Here is a 17,941-nt window from a genome sequence, read left to right as displayed (position 1 = left end):
AGACTCATCAGAACTAAGTTACAGGGAATGCTATCTAGAAAAGGCCAGCTAGTTGTATGACTGGAATGCTGTTCTCACATAGCAAAGAACTGAGTGGATTCCTTTTAAAAGAAGCCAGCTTCCCAGGGCCAGCTTCCCTTGATCTTTTAGGACACACTGACAGCTTTTCACCTCTCAACCCAGCCTCAGGCAGGCAACTTCTAGGACTAAAACTGAAGCCACTGGGAAGAAAGAACAGCTGTTTTTAACCTGCATGCCCCTTTGAAAGAACAGAAATCACTGCAAAAGGCCTGTCCATGTTCTTTTTATCATTATTTAAAAGACTGACGAACATGATGCAAGGTAGGCAAAATGTATCCGGCAATCTTGTTGAGGCACATCACTGTTCTTCCAAGGGTGCACTCAGCCCAGCCCCTGCCTGCCCCTCCTTCAGACCCCTCAGACCCCGGGCTCACCCTGTAGCTGCTCGATAAGAGTCCATGCCATCCGGGAGCCGCTGGCATCAAAGACCACATGGCCCTGAGGAGAAACATGTAGAGGAAGGCAGAGGGGATAAAAGCAGGAGAGAAAGAGAACATCAGGGACTCCGAAACCTTCTGTTTTTTGATGTAATTGAGCTTCTGAATGAAGGCTATTTATGGCATCTGCTGCATGTAGGACACACCCCAGATGCACATACCCTAGATTCTGGAAACAGTATTCTTTGGAGAAGAAGCTTCACCCTTAAGATCTGAATCAGAGTGTCCCCAGGGAGATCAGGAACAATCGCCAAACCCTATTGGACACTAATTTCCTTACTTTAAAAGGAATGAGGAGATAAACTCTCCAGTTGTTATCTCTTTCTAAAACAGTATACTTCTCATCTAACCTGTAAACTACCTTGACCAGCTTGAAAAGCACTAGAATACAGCGGTTCTTTGTGCTGCCATATTTTGTATGGCTTTCTGGTTTAGGGGGTCCCTCCTCCGTAGTTTAAGACTGCTTTACTGACTCTTACAAAAAAAAAAACAAAAACAAAAACAAAAAAAAAAACTGAGAAAATGTATGTATCTAGGGACCCTCCAAGCATTTCCCTTTTCATGGGTGCACAACAAAAGCTGCTGTAACTCACAGAAACACCCTCAAAGGAGGAGGAGTTCATGGCCCGGTAGATTTGGTCTGTAATGGTCTGGTTGTTGTAGTTGAAGTCCTCCAGCCGCACGCCAGAACGGCCACCTCCTCCAGAGGTCTTGTTCAAGGCCAAAGCCAAGGCCCAGATAGCATCATAGGCCAGTGGTGCCTCTTGGAAGCCTCCAGTCTCCTCAGGGTGTCTTTTCAGCCGCTTGGTTAGCTTCTCCACAAATTCCTGTGATGTCTGGAGGGAAGAACAAGAGGAGAGAGCATTGAAATGTGCGTGGGCGCAGGGGGAGAGGCCTCAGTTCTGGCTCAGACACTGTGACTCGAGCGGATGGTTTGTGTTCGTGTTGTGGGGTAGGACCATATGTACAGACAAAATCGTTAGCTATACCCATGTGTCTATCTTGGGTTGGAAGCTACAAGACTAAAAGCGGGGATTAGCTGAGTCCAATGGTCTTAAGAGCGTACAGCTGCTAGCTCAGAACTACAAACAACAGAGAAATCTGATGAATAAACACTCTGGGAAATGAATGGCAAGCGAGCGAAGCAAAGACACAGCCAAGGAAGAGATGGATATTGCAGTGAAGTGGCAGCTGGCGTTCTCCCAACCCTCAGGCTCGTACAGCAGAGGTGACCCAGGAGCTAACAACTCCTCCAGTTTTGAAAGATCCAGAAAAGGCGACACCACAGCCTTTTGCACTCTGCCTGCCAGCCAGGAGGATCACTCTTTAGGGAGCTAACTTCTTGCTAGCCTGGTATGACTTCTGTTGGCTGCCTCCTTGGACTGGTGACAGCCACAGGAAGCAGCCTTCACATCGTAGAGGTCCAGATTCAGTTCTATTCACACCCCTTCTTGCACTCAATCTTTCTTCCAAGAAATCTAAGAAGAATGGCAATCCCTTTAACTTTCATGGATGAAGAGACCTGGCTGTATAGCTCATGACAGCTCTGCTTGGCTTTCCTTACTCATGGGTAAATGAATTTCTGAACCTCTCAGAATTGCCTTCCACATAACAGAGAAAGCATCACATCTTCTCTTCCTGACCACGTAAAAAAGCATTTAAATTTTTCTTGGCAGAACACGTGTACGACACAGAATCACTGCACAGAAAATTGTTTGGGTTTAGAACATTCACAGGCACACTCTAACGAAGAAGGGATGATACACGAATGAAGAATCTTTGTTTCTGGCCAGTGAGATGATTCAGCATGTAAAAAGTACCTACTTACTGCCAAGCCTGAGTTGGATTTCTGGCACACACATAATGGAGGGAGTGAATCAACACCTAAAGGTTAACTAACTTATGACCTTCACATGTGCACCTTGGTGTGGACACATTCATAAAATAAATGGATAAAATGAAATTTAAAAATGTTTTAAACCTTGTTCCCATGCCCTAAAGACATTTGCTTTTCTATCCAGTTTTCTAGAAATAGCCTGGGCCTTGAAACACAAAGGTCAGGGCTCAACTATGCTAAAACAGGAATAAGCTCCATTCCTCTCCTGGGGACTGGTACCTAACGTTGAACACAGCTCGCAGCAGACACACTACAAATGCTCCTGGAACTCTGTGTACTTCACATGACACCGTAAAGGTAAACACATGTACCCACAGAACACAAAACTCCAACAGCTGGCACTAATACAAGCCATGGGCTTTGGGTAACAATAGATGATTGATGAAGATCACCAGTTTTCACTAGTATACTCATGTGGTGGTGTAACCTGATAGTGGAGAAGTTGTGCATGGGGAATTATGGGAAGTCTGGGCCTTCCTTTCAATTTTGCTGTGAACCTAAAACAATAACATCTCTAAGTCATAAGAAAGTCCACTGGATGGATAAGTGGATGAATGGGTTCTAACTGTAATTAAACTGCTTACCTACTGAGAAATCTCAAGCAAGTTATTAAATCTCACTAAACTGACTATTCAGTTTGAAAATGGGAATAATACTGCATTAAAGAGCTCCAGCAAGGATTAAGTAAGAACACATAAAATGCAGCATATGAAGTACATTACACACTCTCTCTCTCTGCATTTCCCTGGTTGCACCCTCGTCTTTGTTCCCAGTGCTCAGGCCTGTAATTCTGGTCCCAGACCTTACATCTTGTAAGTCCCATTTACTCAAACACATTGTCGCTATATATGACCATTGATCTCAAATTCAAAGGAAGAACAGTGGCAGCATAACCAAGCTGCTTATGAGGCTAAAGAGGGTGGGGGGGGGGTGAGTTGTGAGTCTGAGTCTGTAAGTTCAAGATCAACCTGGGCAACACAGTAAGACCAACTTCAGAGAGAAGGGTCAGGGTGGGGGTGTCCATAATGGTGCACACCTATAATCTCAAACCTGGGAGGCAGACAAAAACAATAGGATTTCAAATTAGAGACAATTCTGGTGTACACAGCTAAGTTCAAGGCTAACCAAAGCTACATAGTAAGACTCTCAACACAAAACAAAACAGAAAGGCAGGTAGGTGGGCTGGAGATGGTTCAATGGTCCAGAATAGGCTATTGTAAAGAGCCCATGAAACTCCAGCTCCATGGGATCCGGTATCTTACCTCCACTGGCACCTCTGTATACATACTCATACATGCCTAATAATAATAAAATAAAAAGAAAACCAAGACCCACCCCCAAAAAGATATAATATTTAGCTCACTTTTTTTTCCCTCATACACCCAGTATCCAGTGAATCAGACTGCAAGTAAATTACATATCAGATCAGCAAATCCTCTTAAGCAGTTTGATCTAATGTTTCATTAATACCATTGCTCTCCATACAGAAGGCTGCTGGTGGTGGTGGTGGTGGTAGGAGTCATGATGACAGCTACATTTATATTGTCCTCACTTTGTACCAGGCACACAGATCAATGTGTTTGATCCTCAGACATTTCAATGAGTGTGCTTTGTTATCATCTCTATTTCAGAGATGAGAAACAAAGACACAGGGTCCTGTGACTAACTGCAGCCTGTAGTGATGCTGGGATTCCAGCCCAGGGTGTCTGGCATCCACCATTGTGCTTACTGTGCACTGCCCTGAGCTGCCTCTGTGCTGGAAGCTCTCAGACTGCACCGAGCTAAGGCTTTCTGAGCAGTCAGGCCTTCAGCTTTCAGGTCTAGCCAATCCTCAGTTCAAAGAAAAGATTACATCAGAAAATCACCATCTTGGGAAGGGATTAATCTGCTCAGCATGATATTATCCTCAGATTCTCAGCTCACTCAGGACAGCACAGCTAGCCAAGAGAGTACCACTGCAAATCATGAAAAAACCACTCTTCCCTTTTGAGTCAGCTTATTGGTTATACTTTTCTTCCTTTCTTTCTTTCTTTGTAGAGGAGGTAGGGTTGGGTGTATATGATCTCAGACCTTCCACTTCCTCAGACATGGTACCTAAGTTCCTCTTCTAAACCAGGGTTTCTCAATTCCTATGCTGTTGAACTATTTAATCAGGGAAGTCTTATTGCTAGGGTTTGAACTGTGTTCATCGCAGGATATTTAGAGGCCCCCTTGTCCTCACCCTCCAGACATTGCAACCTCTGTTGAACACCACTCCCCTATAGTTCTCATGGGAAACCAGATCAGCAGCATCAGAAACTTCAAGAATTTGCCAGAAATGAAACCCTCAGGTCCCACACTTCAGATGCAGGGAACTCCAGGGAAAGGGTTCAGTAACCTCCACACTAACCTAATTTTCCAGGTAGCTCTGATGGGAATTTGGGAACTGATCCAAGCACACCTGAGGCCACCCTGCTGAGATGAATGCAACTCTGGCATTTCTCTACGTCTCTATGGTTCTGCCCATTTCACCCTTCAGTCCGACTCTTGCTCTGATCCACTTCTTTTGGTGCCGTTTGACCACCTATAATCTTCCCTAGTCTCCTGAAAAGGCTGCTTCTTCACTATTGAAAAAAAAAAAATCTAGTGTTTTCCACCTGACATTTTCAGGGTCTTTTCTCAAGAAAGGGGTCTCAAGAAGGCCTTCAGCTTTCTTGAGAAAAGAGCACCTTTTAAAAAATATATAAATAAACAAAAAGATATGTTCTCTGAAAACCAAAAGCCAGAAAAGACATCCTACCCCAAGGCCCAAGTATCCAGCGACACCCCCTCCCCCAACTCTAAGCTCTCATCAGTTCCTTCTCTCTCTCCCCCAGTATGAGACAGAGTCCGTGAGTGACAGGTTCTAGGCTTTGAACACTAATAAGCCTTTCTGATTTTGGTAACCTACTCCACTGCCTTGGTGTCTGGAAAATGACTGTTTTCATGTCCTGTGCAGGGCAGTGGTTGTCCAGTGTTTCTTCACTGTCATTTTTAATTGAGATAAATTAAGCATAACATCCTGCTAGAACATCCCAGAACAAAGTTTATAACCAGAATCCACATGGCTGCCCACCTTTTTATCACAACCTACTGCCAGAAGCAGATTCCTGAACCTCATTTCTCCTTTGATAAAACTCCACCATTATCTGAACATTATTTACACATGAAGATGTAAAGATTTTGGTTAGGCATTGTGCTTTGCCATGGGAATTGATATGACAGAGCAGGTTGGAGTTCAGCTCCACAGGGCATGAGGAGATGCAAGACCCAGGACAAGTCAATAAACCTTCCTGGTTCCAAGAAACCTTTCTGGTTTCTAGCTCATAAGATGTAAATAACAAATCTGTTTTAGAGTATGGCTGTTAAGATCCTGAAATTAAACCTGAAATGTCCTGATATTCCTCATAAAAATCAGCCATTATTAAACCATCATTAGTTCAATCCCTCTGAAAGCTGATATTTCACAGCTGGAATTACGTCAGGTACACAGGTTACCCTCCTGAACTATGGAGATCCCTGCACTGTGGGGTGTGGTGTTGTGTAGCAAGGGTCTCTTCCCCACATAGCCACACCTGTGCTCACGCATCACCCCCCCCCCCCAGGGCTACCCTGATCCTCTAAATTAAGACAGTGACAGTGTGCCTTCAAAGTGCCTATCACTAGAAAACAATCCAGGGCTAAAGAATTTTGGGAGTTTGTGTAAATCCAAAATTCTTTTAAAAAATAAATAAAAAAGCAAATTACCAAAAACTAATTTCACATGGATAACAAAGTGAATATGAAAGCCGGGCATGTTAGCACATGACTTTAATATCAGCACTAGAGAGGTAGAGGCAGAAGGATTTCTGTCAGTTTGACATAAGCCTGGTCTACATGGCTAGTTACAGGATCTCCAGAGGTACCTAGAGAGACTCTATTTCCAAAACAAACAAACAAAACAAACAAGCAAACAAACAAAAAAAAAAAAAACCAAGGGGAATATTAAGCATCCTTCTGAGGTACTAACATAATTCAGACACACACAAATAATAATAATAACAATAATAATAATAACAATAAATAAGAACACATCAGTGCCCAAGGGAAGCTCTCTGGAAAAAGTGTGCTTTGCGTGCAAGGCTATATTACCATTAACGCCTCTCTCCCTCACTTGACTTCTCACCAACTGCTCCTTGTTTCCATGGTAACAGCCCTTCCGCTCATCAGAAGCCTACTGTATGCTCCACAATTTTTCTCTCTCGCCCAAGGAAACCAAGCACAGGTAGAACCCACGAAACACGACGCAAACAAGCACAAGATGGGTACAGGACCCCTTCCCATCCCCCGACTCCCCTGCTATCCTCAATCCCCCCCCACTCTTCTCTCTTCTTCTTGGATGCTCCCTCACCATGTTGGAAATGCTTCGGGTGTTGGCAGGGTTCAGCATAACAATCTCAGTAGTGATGTGACCCTCCACCGCCTCAGTCATCTCTTCCACCGTACAATTGATTGACGGGTCATAGGTCTTGAACCAGTTGTCAGCATACCATCCGATGAGGAACCAGACGTACTTCTTCCCAAAGAGCCGTTCCTTATAGACCTGCATTCAAAGTAGGGAGGAAAGCATTGGAGGTTTGCTCTTGCTGTGGAGGAAGTAGTGTCATCTCACTAGATACTGTTTAGCTTCTCCAGAATCAAAGAGCAGCAATTTTTTTTTTAAATCTTCACTATAATCCTCCATTTTGTATGCTGATCTAAAAATCTAATCTTCGAATCATAGGAAAGTCTCAACAAAATACCTCCTTTGGCCACTCAGAAAAGACAGGGTCAAAACACAAAGCAATAAAATAAGAACGTGTGTGTGTGTGTGTGTGTGTGTGTGTGTCTGAATGTACTCAAATAAGGAGTCAGGGCCTACAGACAGGCCTGGTATTCATTATCACCTCAGGTCATTTGCTATCAATTTGAGGAGAGATGCAGTGAGTGAGAACCCAGGAGAAAAACCACGGTAGAGAGCCCATCCAGCCCCTCCCTGGCCCAGATTCTATCTCCACCTCACAAAAAACTTTCCGGGCTTCGGTCTCATAGAAAAGTCCCACGATGATTCGAGCATCTTGACGCTATAAAAGAGGGACAGAAACAGAGCTCCTGAGGGATGCTAAAAGCGCCTGAGGGATTAAGCCAGTGCTTTCTAAGCGTTGATTTCACAGCTCCAAGCACTTAGTGCAAAGAATGCTCAGTGAATGGGCAGTGGATAAATGTCAGCTGGAAGACAGAACTAAACCTTCCCAGGAGACTGAGCTGCCTCACAGAATTAACAACTGCCTCTTCCAGGTTCTCTTCTCCAGCCAGCCACCACCCACACTAACCCCACGGCAGGCTGAGCCCACCACCCCTGCTCTCCCACCTTCAGGTTTTTAACGGGCACCGCTGGATCTGAGAAGAAACTCTGTCGGAAAGTAATCTCGATCCCGGCCTCTTTCACTCGCTCCTCCAGGTCATCCAGTGTCTTAGGTGGGGATAAGAAAGATCAAGAGTGAAGCAGAGCTTGCAGGCAAGAACCGACCGAATACTCACAGCAAAGGATCTGAACCTTATTCCAAGAGCCCCTGAACCCCATGAAGAGAGGATGAAAGAAAGTGCCCCCATTCTTAGGAGGCAGTTTCTGGGATGTAACGATGAGACCCTCCTCGGAATCTGTGTCCAAGGATACTGCCCCATCTACCCCATTCTGGACACTGAGAAGAAAACAAAGGAAGCAGAAAAAAGCAGGGCAGGGTCTGGATTACACAGAATGGTGCCAACTCAAGAGGCAAGTGGGCAGACAGTCAAAAGGATCACAGAAAAATGGACTGAGTCACTGAGGAAAAGTGGGAAGGGAAAATTAAAGGGCCACTGAAAATAATGAAGACTCAAAGGATAGAAACAAAGAGAAGAATCAGGCTACTTTCTCCAGTGTGGAGCCTGGCCATTTCCTCTCTGCCTCTGCAAACCTCCCTGTCCTTCCTCAAACTGTCTGTAAGCATCTTTCCTGTCAACTAGCAAACCCACCACACACGTGTCATTTGTCTCTCTTATCTACCCCCACTCTTTCATCCTCTTCTTTCCCACTCCATCCAGTAGCTCCACACTCAGCCGCCAATCACCCTCCACCCCTGAAGGCACTGGAACCCACTACTTCCCTAAGACCCTACTTTTTACTCCCTCTTGTTTCATCTTGTAATTAAACCTACTTTCATAGAACAGAATCCTATGTGTCTGGGAAACAACAAATCAAAACAGTGGAGAGGATTCCAAAAATCCGATTCGCGTGTTCCCAGGCTACAGAAAGAACAAGCACTTCGCCCACTTGGAATGTGTTCTCTTTTGATAAACCATCAAGTCCTCCCCCCAAGACCAGATGCCCCTGGGACCTCATGTCCCACCCCCTATCTGGACTCACTGAGGTGAAGACCTCCGTGGTCTGCTGGATGGTGGCAATCTTTTTCCAGCCCCACTTTTCGAAGAGTTTCACCCGAGTGGGATTGTGGAGTGTAGCCGATGGATGTGTCCGGAAGAATGTTGGAAACCGCTGTCGGTTTGACAGGGCTGGTGAGCTGGAGCCATATGAGAGCTGAGGCAGAAGAATGGCAGTGTCTTTAGGTACTCCTTGGCCCTGATTTCTCCCTCCCAACTCTCCAAACCTCCCCACCTTTGTCCTGGGAAAAGTGATTTTCGAGATCGAGCAAGCAAGCGTGCCTGCGCGCACACACACATCTGTGGATCCCCATAGCCCTTCATGCAATTCTACCAGAAAGCCAAACAACTCAGGCCCTCAGTAGGCTGAGTCCTGGCAGAGATATCCCTCTCCCTAGTGTTCGTTTGTTCTCTCTCTCTCTCTCTCTCTCTCTCTCTCTCTCTCTCTCTCACCTAACCTCCACAGCTCTACTTAAACCGAGCCCAAAAGGAAGTGACCCCCTGCCTTGCATACCACAATAAGGTTCCACATCCGGGCAGCCTCAGCAACAAGTGTGGAGACAGAACTGCAGCCGGGCATGAGGATGATCTTGATGGGGTCATTGTAGAGTAGTTCGTACAAGTACTTGGTGGCTTGCCCTGGGTCACACTGAGGGAGGAAGGAGGAAATGAGGGCTGGCTCCCAAGACCCCCACCTCACATACACACACATCTTGAATTGCCTACTGTCTTGGACAACCTAGTGCCTGCCCTTCCTTAATTGCCCACTTCCAGCACCACATTCTTCTTCCTGAATCCCTTCCTGTCAAGTTTCTTCTGGTTTCACCTCTTCCCTTAAACTCCCTTCTCCTGTCTTCCATCTGGCACCTTGACCCTACTCACAACTGCATGTTCTTCCGTCCATATTAACACATACTCTACTGTCCTCCACTTCTGCTTATTCTCAATTAACCCTAAGCCCACTCTCTTCATTCAACTCTGCACACACACACACCCATCCCATGTTTATAGGGTCTGAAACATCTGCCCAGAAAAATCTGCAGGAATACAAAGACATTCTCTCCAGATTCCCAGACAGCTCCCTCAATAAAATTTTCACCTTCAATTTCAGAGAACAATATCAGTAGGGTGTCTGCTCAGCACCCTATCTTTTCCCACTGGGCCCTGACATTTGACAAGTCCATTAGAGAAAAAGGGGAGGGGGGAGTGCAGAAGAATCTAAAATGAGGGAGATCCAGATAAATAAATAGAGTGGAATTCTCCACAAGCCAGATGATATGAGAGGTGCCTGCGAGAGAGGAAACAGGAGAGCTTAGAGAGGGAAAGAATAGTAGGAAATAAAATTGGGGGAGGAAGGGCCAGCTGTGGGTCCCCCACTGTCTGTTCCCCTCCTGCTGAAGCATGACATTTCAGAAGCTGCTGGAGCCCCCAAAAGAAGCGGAGAAGAAATGACAGCCAGTGGGGAGTCAGAGCAGAGGGAACAGAGACTGGAGGCACAAGGGACTGGAGAGAGCGAACTTGGTGGAGGGGGTTAGAAAGAAAATAAAGAAGGTATCTGGAGTCTGCTTGCTCCCCACTGAGGCCTGACATTTGAGACACTGTGGGAAGTTGGAGACAAGAAGCCCAGGGAGGCAGGGGGAGATGGCAAATCTGAGCACCCAAAAGAACATACTCTGAACACTGCTGCCTGCTCCGTTCTCCCCCTGTCAAGGGCAGGGCTCACCTGTAAGTTTGGAACATGCCTCCTACTTAGCATCTTTACAATTTTTTTTTAACCATTAGTGGGTCCTTCCTGACTAAGAACAGATGCTGACCTCAGTTTCCCCTAAGTCCTGAAAGTGTCCCTTCACTGTTTGAAGAAAAGATTTCACAGGAACAATGAGGATAACCAGCAATTTACAGTTACATAAAACAGGGCCTGTGGGGCCTAATGTGTGTATCATCTCTGCTTCGTTTCTTTTCTATCTTTTCTTACAAAAACCACACACACAACCATTCACCCCCAACCCATGAAGTTCCTCTCTTAACACTGGCCAACGATGGAGACGCTGCACCACACCCTCTCCTTCATGTCTACCTTCTAGCGCCCCCCCCCATCTGCTCCCCAACACTTCTAGGGAATCTCTTGTCATGGGGGAAAAATTTGAACTCAAGACAGGCCTCCCCTGACTTCCTATAGTGTTCCGTCTCTGGTCTTTTCCCATCTTCCTCTCACAGACAATGACCTATGTTGCTCTCTAACCAGATCAAGACCCTCTCTCTTCTTCCTTCCTCCCTACCCTCACGTCTAATTATTTCTTTCTTGTGCTCTGCCTCTCTTCCCACAGGCATCCTGGAGTAAGTTGCATGCACCCATCTCCTTAGGCAGGATTTCTGTGGATGAAAACGAAGATACTACTTGGAATTCCTTCCTGACTAAGAAGTGCAAACTAATATTTTAAACAAATCGTGTGTTTGATCAGTGATGTTTGGGACCCACAGAGAAGGCAAAAATCCAAGAGAATTTAAGTTTCTTTTTTTTTTCTCCAAGCCCCTTCCCCTAGCATTCTGGCAGCGGGCTCATTTCTGCCCCCTTTGGAGGCACGTGCCTATTTTTAGTGCATACCAATGTTCCACACACCCCAAGAATAAAATGGCCAAATCTCCCACCTGTACAGTTTTCCTAACCTCAAATCTTTGGAGCCACAAGTCAGAAAGGACCCAAACTTCTGTCAGTTCCCACTTAGGGAGAGACTTGGTAAAGAAATCTTATCATAGACCATCCTCTAACCCCAAAATTTCTTCACCACAATGAACCTTCTCCTCTTCCCAAAACTACATCCACTAGGCCATAATAAAACCAAACACTAAAATCAGGACCCCTTCCCCCCCAAGTTCCACGGGAGACTCAGGGTTTTGACTGTCCCAACCCCCCTCCCTACCCCCTCCCTGATCTTCTTGCACACTGACTGTCCATCCCCAATGCTGTTTTAGGGGTTCCTTACGGACCCCAATACGCTCTTCCAGTGCTTCAGCCCACCCCTTAACCATTATTAGTCGTTCCCAGAGCTGTAGGCCACATTCTCACAGGAATCCCCCAAAAGGTAGAGATGAAGAGTCAGGCAGCCTTACCTTGCTATTTGTTTTGATAGATAAAGTAGAACCCTCTTGTCTCTCTAAATCCTCCCCCTTCTTTCCATATTCCTTTCAGCCCCAACCTACGCCAAGATTTACCTTGTTACCATGGCAAATGTAAACCCCTGAGCCAGCTACCCACCTCTGATGTTCCTTCCAGCCCCCAACCCTGGCCAGGGATAGCTTACTCCAGAGGATCAGCACCTAAGACCCCCACCACTTCTGTGATTCTCCTACTGCCTGCAAGAGGGTCGGCCTTCAGAGCCACTGAGACATCCCAAAGCTCCTGCACCTCCTGTGCGTCTCAAACCAGTCACCCTCCGGAGGGGTCTGCTTCGCAATCCCAAAGAGGATTCACAGCCCTCGTTTCCACCACCCCAGCCACTCTGTCCCTCACCCCGACTACCTTGCTGTCGTGGTGGATAAGCTTGAGCTCGTAGTCCGGCAGGATGTCTCTGCGGCTGTTAACGTCCTCCAGCGCCATCTCCACCGCGGGCTGGCAGGCCTGGCCCCCCGGCCAGCCCCCGCTCATGGGAAACAGCGCCCCGATGTATACTGCACGCCGTTCTGAGGAGGGGTGCGGGGGGACCCTCGGGTGAGGCCGCGGGAGATGAGGGGAGTGAGAGGCCCACACCGGAGCCACCCCAGCCGCCATCACCAGCAGAAGAGGCAGCGGCCACCCCACCGGGGTACAGGGTCCCCCCGGGCCCATGGCGAGGAGGGGCGGGGGCGGCCTCCTTGGGATGGGGGCAGCTCAGGGGGGACACTTCTTCTGGGGAAGGCTTCTGGGAGGGCGTCGGGGAGGCGCCTCCATCCCGGGTCTCATTGGGGAGGAGGGGCTAGAGCCCGGGGAAGGCAGGGACGTGGGCTTTCTAGGGCCAGGAGACGCTCGCTCCCGCCACCGCGGACTCTCCTCGCCGACTGACCGACCGACAGAAGGGAGGAGGGAGAAAAGGAGCTAGGAGAGGGGCCTTGACGTCACGGGCTGGGGGCGGGGATAGGAGCCAGTGCCGAGGCCCGGAGGGGAGGGGAGAAGAGAGAGAGCGCGCAAGGAAGGGAGGGGTCTCCGCCTAAGGAGACTGGAGAGGAGGATGGGGGGGTTGGAATGCGAGAGGATAAGCACAAAGCAAAGATGGGAAGCGAGGGTGGGTAGGGTAGGAGGGGCCGGTGACAGTTCTGAAAGGGGAATATGGGGAGATGGACTAAGGGTGGGAAGAGCGAGAACGATGGGCAAGGCTTTGCAGAAAGATACGGGTTGAGAACGGGAGAACGGTATGGAGAAGTGCAACTTAGGTTAAGGATAGTGCGGTGGAGGGAAGGCTTGAAGAAGGGTATTGAGAGAAAGGGTCTACAAAGAATGCGAGAATCGCATGGGTGGGACCGGTGAACAGGGTCGACGGAACCCCGCCGGTAAAACCTAGGTAGGGGGTGGCAGGAATAGGTCCCCGAGGTCTGAAGGAACCCCGCGGAGAGATCTGAGATCCTCCGGCGCGCGGCTGCCCCCTACCGGGCTTCGCACTTGGAAGCTGAGTCCGAGAGGAGCGCGACCCGGAGGAACGTGGCCAAGCAGGGGAGTGGGAGGGAGCGCGACCCGCGGAAAACCGCGATTTGTCGGCAAGAAACAGGTAGGAGAGGAGGGCCGAGCCTCAAACTAGAATGGGTGGAGGGGAATGAGTAACAGGACACCCACAACCTACGCAAAGAAATCCTTCTAGTGGAGGGTGAAGAGTGAGGGGATGGGGGCAGCAGTGCACGCGGGAAGGGTTTCTGATCTCACCTGAGTGTGGCGTTCGATTCACTGGCAGCAGGAAAGACGGGGATCAGAGAAGAGTTACCAGGGGCGCCCAGCTTCCCAGGCCTGATCCCCAGCCCCCTCCCACACCTGTTCATGCGGAGCGGAGACTGCGTTGAGGGAAGGGTGCCTGGGGATAAGAGCAAGGCGGGGCTAGGGGTCAGGACTCGTGTTTTCTTCTATTCAAAGGACAACAGATTTTGTGCCAGGAAGTAGAGGGGGTGGGAGTGCAGCTGAGTTTTGTAGAGCTTGACTATTATACACATGTATAAATCTATGATCTCTATAAGAAAACAAATTACAAAACAATTGGTTTTAAACGAGTACTTTAAATACCTTAATTTAGTAAGTTCTCCAAAAGTTGGTTAGCATACGCACACAGTCTTAAGAGCTCAAAATGAGGACTTAGTCAAAATGAAGAACCCTGAAGCTTACTTAATTCATTCCAGGAGAGAAGAATATATATATACAACAAGAGTTTGGGTGCCCAGAAAAGGGAGACATTTGCAGAAAAGACAGCAGAGAGGCAGGCAAGGGGGTGGCAAACACAAAAGCAATTATTCCCTCAAGGAATGATCAAGGTTGTAAAAAGAATACACAAGACTCATAGTCTTCTTCCATGTTCCCTTGAATTATCACTGTTCTGGACATTCTGCCCCAGTTTTTTTTTTTTTTTTTTTTTTTTTTTTTTTTTTTTTTTTTTTTCCATGTTTCCAATCCCAGATCTCACCGACTTTTTCTAAAGGTAATGTATGATTTAATTCTGAATATTTACAGCAATTCCATTATAGAGTGAAGAGCAAAGGATCAATTAATTCTAGAAGAGTGATACAGAGGATGTTCTAAGTCTACAGAGAGGGGGTAGTTTTTTCCAGCGGGGGGGGGGGCGAGCAGTTTTTTAACTTTAAGAAGCTGAGGGAGCGGGGCTGAGATTAATGAAGAAAACAAAAGGTCTAAGATTTGAAATCAGGAAGAACACACTAAAGGGAAGGAGGGTGGGGGGAAGCCCAACAGAAAGGATTGTGGAACCAAGTCTGAGGCAGGTGGGTGGTGTAAAGACGGGCTTCACCTGCATCTTCCCAAATTCCTCCCCGACATTCTTCATAGCAACCATCCTTTCCCTCTACCCACTCCCACCCCACTCCCATTCTAGGGCAAGCACCCTCATCAGCTACAGGCAGGCAGCTTTTCCCCTCACCCTGGCAGTGGGGCTTGGGGGTGCTCCACTGGCCCTGACTACAGATGCTCCGGGAGCTGCCCACCAGATGGAAGTCGGGGTCACATCGGAAATCCACCCGGGCTCCATCCAGAGCTGGGAGGTCCCCACCCGTCAGGAAAACCTTCCCATTTTCCAGGGTCAAATAAGACTTGGAGCAGATTCGGACTGTGGAGAGACAGGAAAATAAGAAGAAAGGCAAGTTGTAAAGATCCTTCCCCTAAGGAGTACAGAGAATTAGGTTTGGGTCTGGGTTCACAAGCATGCGCTCTATGGGAAATCAGGTGTGCAATGTCCATGCCTCCCTACCTCCCCGTTCTCCCCAGCCCCCCAGTATCCACATTCCTATCAGGAAAAAAAATAGCATTTCTATTGTATGAACCCAAGATGGAGCTATAAGCACACAAAACAGATACTGCTCACAGCACAGTAAAGCGGGTAGTTCTCTGCCTTTGAAATGTGTAGATGTATGTAAATCTGGATGCATGATTAGGCTTGCTTTTCTTATGGCTGGTCTGTACTACTACTAAATTGGCTTATATGGTCACTGAGTTGGAGACAAAGGGTGTCAGAAAATGCAATGAAATCGTTTTATGACTTAAAAAAAATAATCTCTCACTAATGAACCTCAAAGAATAACTCAGATTAAAAAAAAATCAAAGTTATTTCTTCCAATGATCGGCATCCTAATGAAGACGAGGAAGTGAATGGCTGCTTAGCTTGCTTCCTCCCACTAGCTGCTCACAGCAACACCCTCCTCCTACATAGTACTCATTCATCAAACGTATTTGTGAATTTGGTTCCACTGGATTTAAATTGCTGACTTGCAAAACAACTAAGGTTGGTCTGCAACTGGGAAAGGAAATGCCTGAAGGAAGGGGGCAGGGGTGGTGGGTGGCTTCCCAGGCTACTCACCACAGCGGCTGGGTGTGTCCATATCCGTCCAGGAGCCGTTGGCCAGGCACTTGCGCACCTTGGGCCCCACCACCTCGCGCTCCCCTCGGCACACATATTCAATCTCATAGTCCACAGGCAGGAAGTTGATGGCCTTCACCTGGTCGCGAGTCAAGCCACGGTACCTGATGCCACCTTCCCAGGGCGGATGTATAATCTGGCAACCTAAGAGGGAATGGGGGAGGCACAGGGGAACCGTCGGAGCGGGAAGGCAGCGCCGCAGTGGAAGGGGGAAGAGCAGGGCGTGGTCAATGGTGGGTCTGGGGGACAGAAAAGGACGGGCACACGGGGCACACGACTGGAAGGTGGGAGTGGGAACAGTTAAGAACCCCAAGCTGCAGAACCCAGAATCGTGGGTTAGGGCTAAAGCTGATGCTTACATCACCTTTCCACCGATTGAGACGTATAACGGAGAAAAATAGCTAAGAAGAAATCCTAAGGGCTATCATGTTCGATGGTTAAAATGAGGGACAGGGCTGAAGGAGAATACTGGTGAGGACCACACAATCCCATTGAACGAGGACCACACAAGCCCATCAAAGCAACAAGGTGGACCACGGAAGGGGGGCGCTATAGTATTGTGGGGCCCGGAAAGGGGGGTGGGGCTGAGAAGATAATTCGGGGTCACAGAAAAACGGTGTAGTGTAGCAACGTGAGATAGAGGAAATGGGTGCTGGTGGTGATGCGGAGTGACAGAAAGGAGGTCAGGAGTAGTGAAGTGGCTGCGGACCAGGATGCCCGGGGGTGGGGGTGAGGGAAGGTCCTGACGCGAGGGTGCTGAGAAAAGGAGACGTGCAGGGAAAGGAGCTGTGGGGTGGAAGAGGTCCGGGGCGCCGGAGATGGGTGCACCTTCCGAGGTGACGTTGGGGGTCTGCGCCCCGCCAGCGCCCAGGGGGCGGAGGAAGAGAGGCACCAGCAGCAGCAGCAGCATCTAAGGAAAAGGCAGCCATGAGGGCACGGAGGAGCCCGCCGGCAGCGGCCTGGGCCAGCCGACGGACAGGTCTCGCTCCCGGCCTCACGGGCTCCGACCGCGCGGTTCGGGACGCGGAGGGCGCCCCGCGGAGGAGGCGGGGGCGGAGCCGCACGGGCTAGGGGAGAGGAGGAGAGAGCGCCTGTCCCCACCCTCCTCCGGCCTCCCTTGGCCCCCCACCCTCCCGGGACTCCACCTCTCTCCACCTCCTCTCAGCAGCCCCTGTGGCTAGCGCTAGCCCAGCTTACCCACGCTCCAGGGTCCCGCTACCCCATCACTCGCCGCTCGCACCCGAAACCCAGTACCCCCGGCCCTGCCCTGCGTCCACCCGCCTCCTCACTAAGCCCTGGTCGTGGGGCCCCGCTCTTACCTCGGCGGCCGGTCCCGCTCCGCGGCTCTCCCCGGGCCTCATGGGCCCAGGCCCGGCCGCGGGTCCCCGTTCTCCCTCCCGGTCCTCCAGCTTCCCCTCCCTCTGTTCTCCTTCCACAGGAATCCAGGCTCTAGCCCGGCCGGGGTCTCTCCCCTTCTCGATCGCTACCGCAAACCCCACCCCCGTCTCTCCTTCCCCGGGGCGACAGCGGCCGCGAGAGCACGGTGCCGGGAGGGAAGGAGGCGGCGCCGGGGACCGGGGAAGCTCTCGGGCGGAGGGAGGAAGGAGGGTGCAGGGGAAGACAGGGCGGGGGGGAAGGGAGGGGGAGACCAGAGAGGGCGCCTCCCACAACCCGAGCCCCAGGAGCCGCCCCGGATCCTGGCCCCTCCCTAGACCGCCCACGGCGCGGGAGGGCGTAGAGGTAGGATGGAGGGGGCTATCAAGCACGCAGGCAGGGACTGAGAGCTGCTGAGAGACCTGCAGCCTAGACTGATGGGGGGGCGGGGGAGGGGAGCGTCTGGGGGGTGGGGATGTTATGCGACCCAAGCCTAAAGCAAAGGAGCTGGCACAGAGACAGGAGCCTGGATGAAGGTGGAAAAAGGATGTTTGTACAAAGGGAAGGAAGACAGATCTGGACCTGGCGAAAGAAGGAAA

The 17,941-nt window shown here is 49.4% G+C and overlaps 1 protein-coding gene across 3 annotated transcripts in view; it reads right to left on the bottom strand.

Moving 5' to 3' along the window:
- Positions 1–17,554, bottom strand: part of Gabbr1 (gamma-aminobutyric acid type B receptor subunit 1) — a 28,357-nt gene extending 10,803 nt beyond the window's left edge. The window contains exons 1-13 of one of the 3 annotated variants that reach the window (XM_034523755.3): positions 17,288–17,554; positions 16,797–16,878; positions 15,909–16,112; positions 14,976–15,161; positions 13,763–13,783; positions 12,392–12,552; positions 9,386–9,520; positions 8,858–9,028; positions 7,823–7,924; positions 7,470–7,535; positions 6,824–7,015; positions 1,112–1,354; positions 456–519 (exon numbers count right to left, since the gene is read on the bottom strand). In XM_034523755.3, coding sequence (XP_034379646.1) covers positions 456–519; positions 1,112–1,354; positions 6,824–7,015; positions 7,470–7,535; positions 7,823–7,924; positions 8,858–9,028; positions 9,386–9,520; positions 12,392–12,552; positions 13,763–13,783; positions 14,976–15,161; positions 15,909–16,112; positions 16,797–16,878; positions 17,288–17,329 — 1,669 coding nt within the window. In that variant the 5' untranslated portion in view covers positions 17,330–17,554. The remainder of the gene's footprint in view (positions 1–455; positions 520–1,111; positions 1,355–6,823; positions 7,016–7,469; positions 7,536–7,822; positions 7,925–8,857; positions 9,029–9,385; positions 9,521–12,391; positions 12,553–13,762; positions 13,784–14,975; positions 15,162–15,908; positions 16,113–16,796; positions 16,879–17,287) is intronic. The other 2 variants (XM_034523756.2, XM_076916879.1) reach the window with 2 other exon arrangements.
- Between the last annotated feature and the right edge of the window lie 387 nt (positions 17,555–17,941).

This window comes from Arvicanthis niloticus, chromosome 20, assembly GCF_011762505.2.
Source record: "Arvicanthis niloticus isolate mArvNil1 chromosome 20, mArvNil1.pat.X, whole genome shotgun sequence".
Taxonomy (NCBI): Eukaryota; Metazoa; Chordata; class Mammalia; order Rodentia; family Muridae; genus Arvicanthis; species Arvicanthis niloticus.
This window is presented reverse-complemented; position numbering and strand designations above follow the sequence as displayed.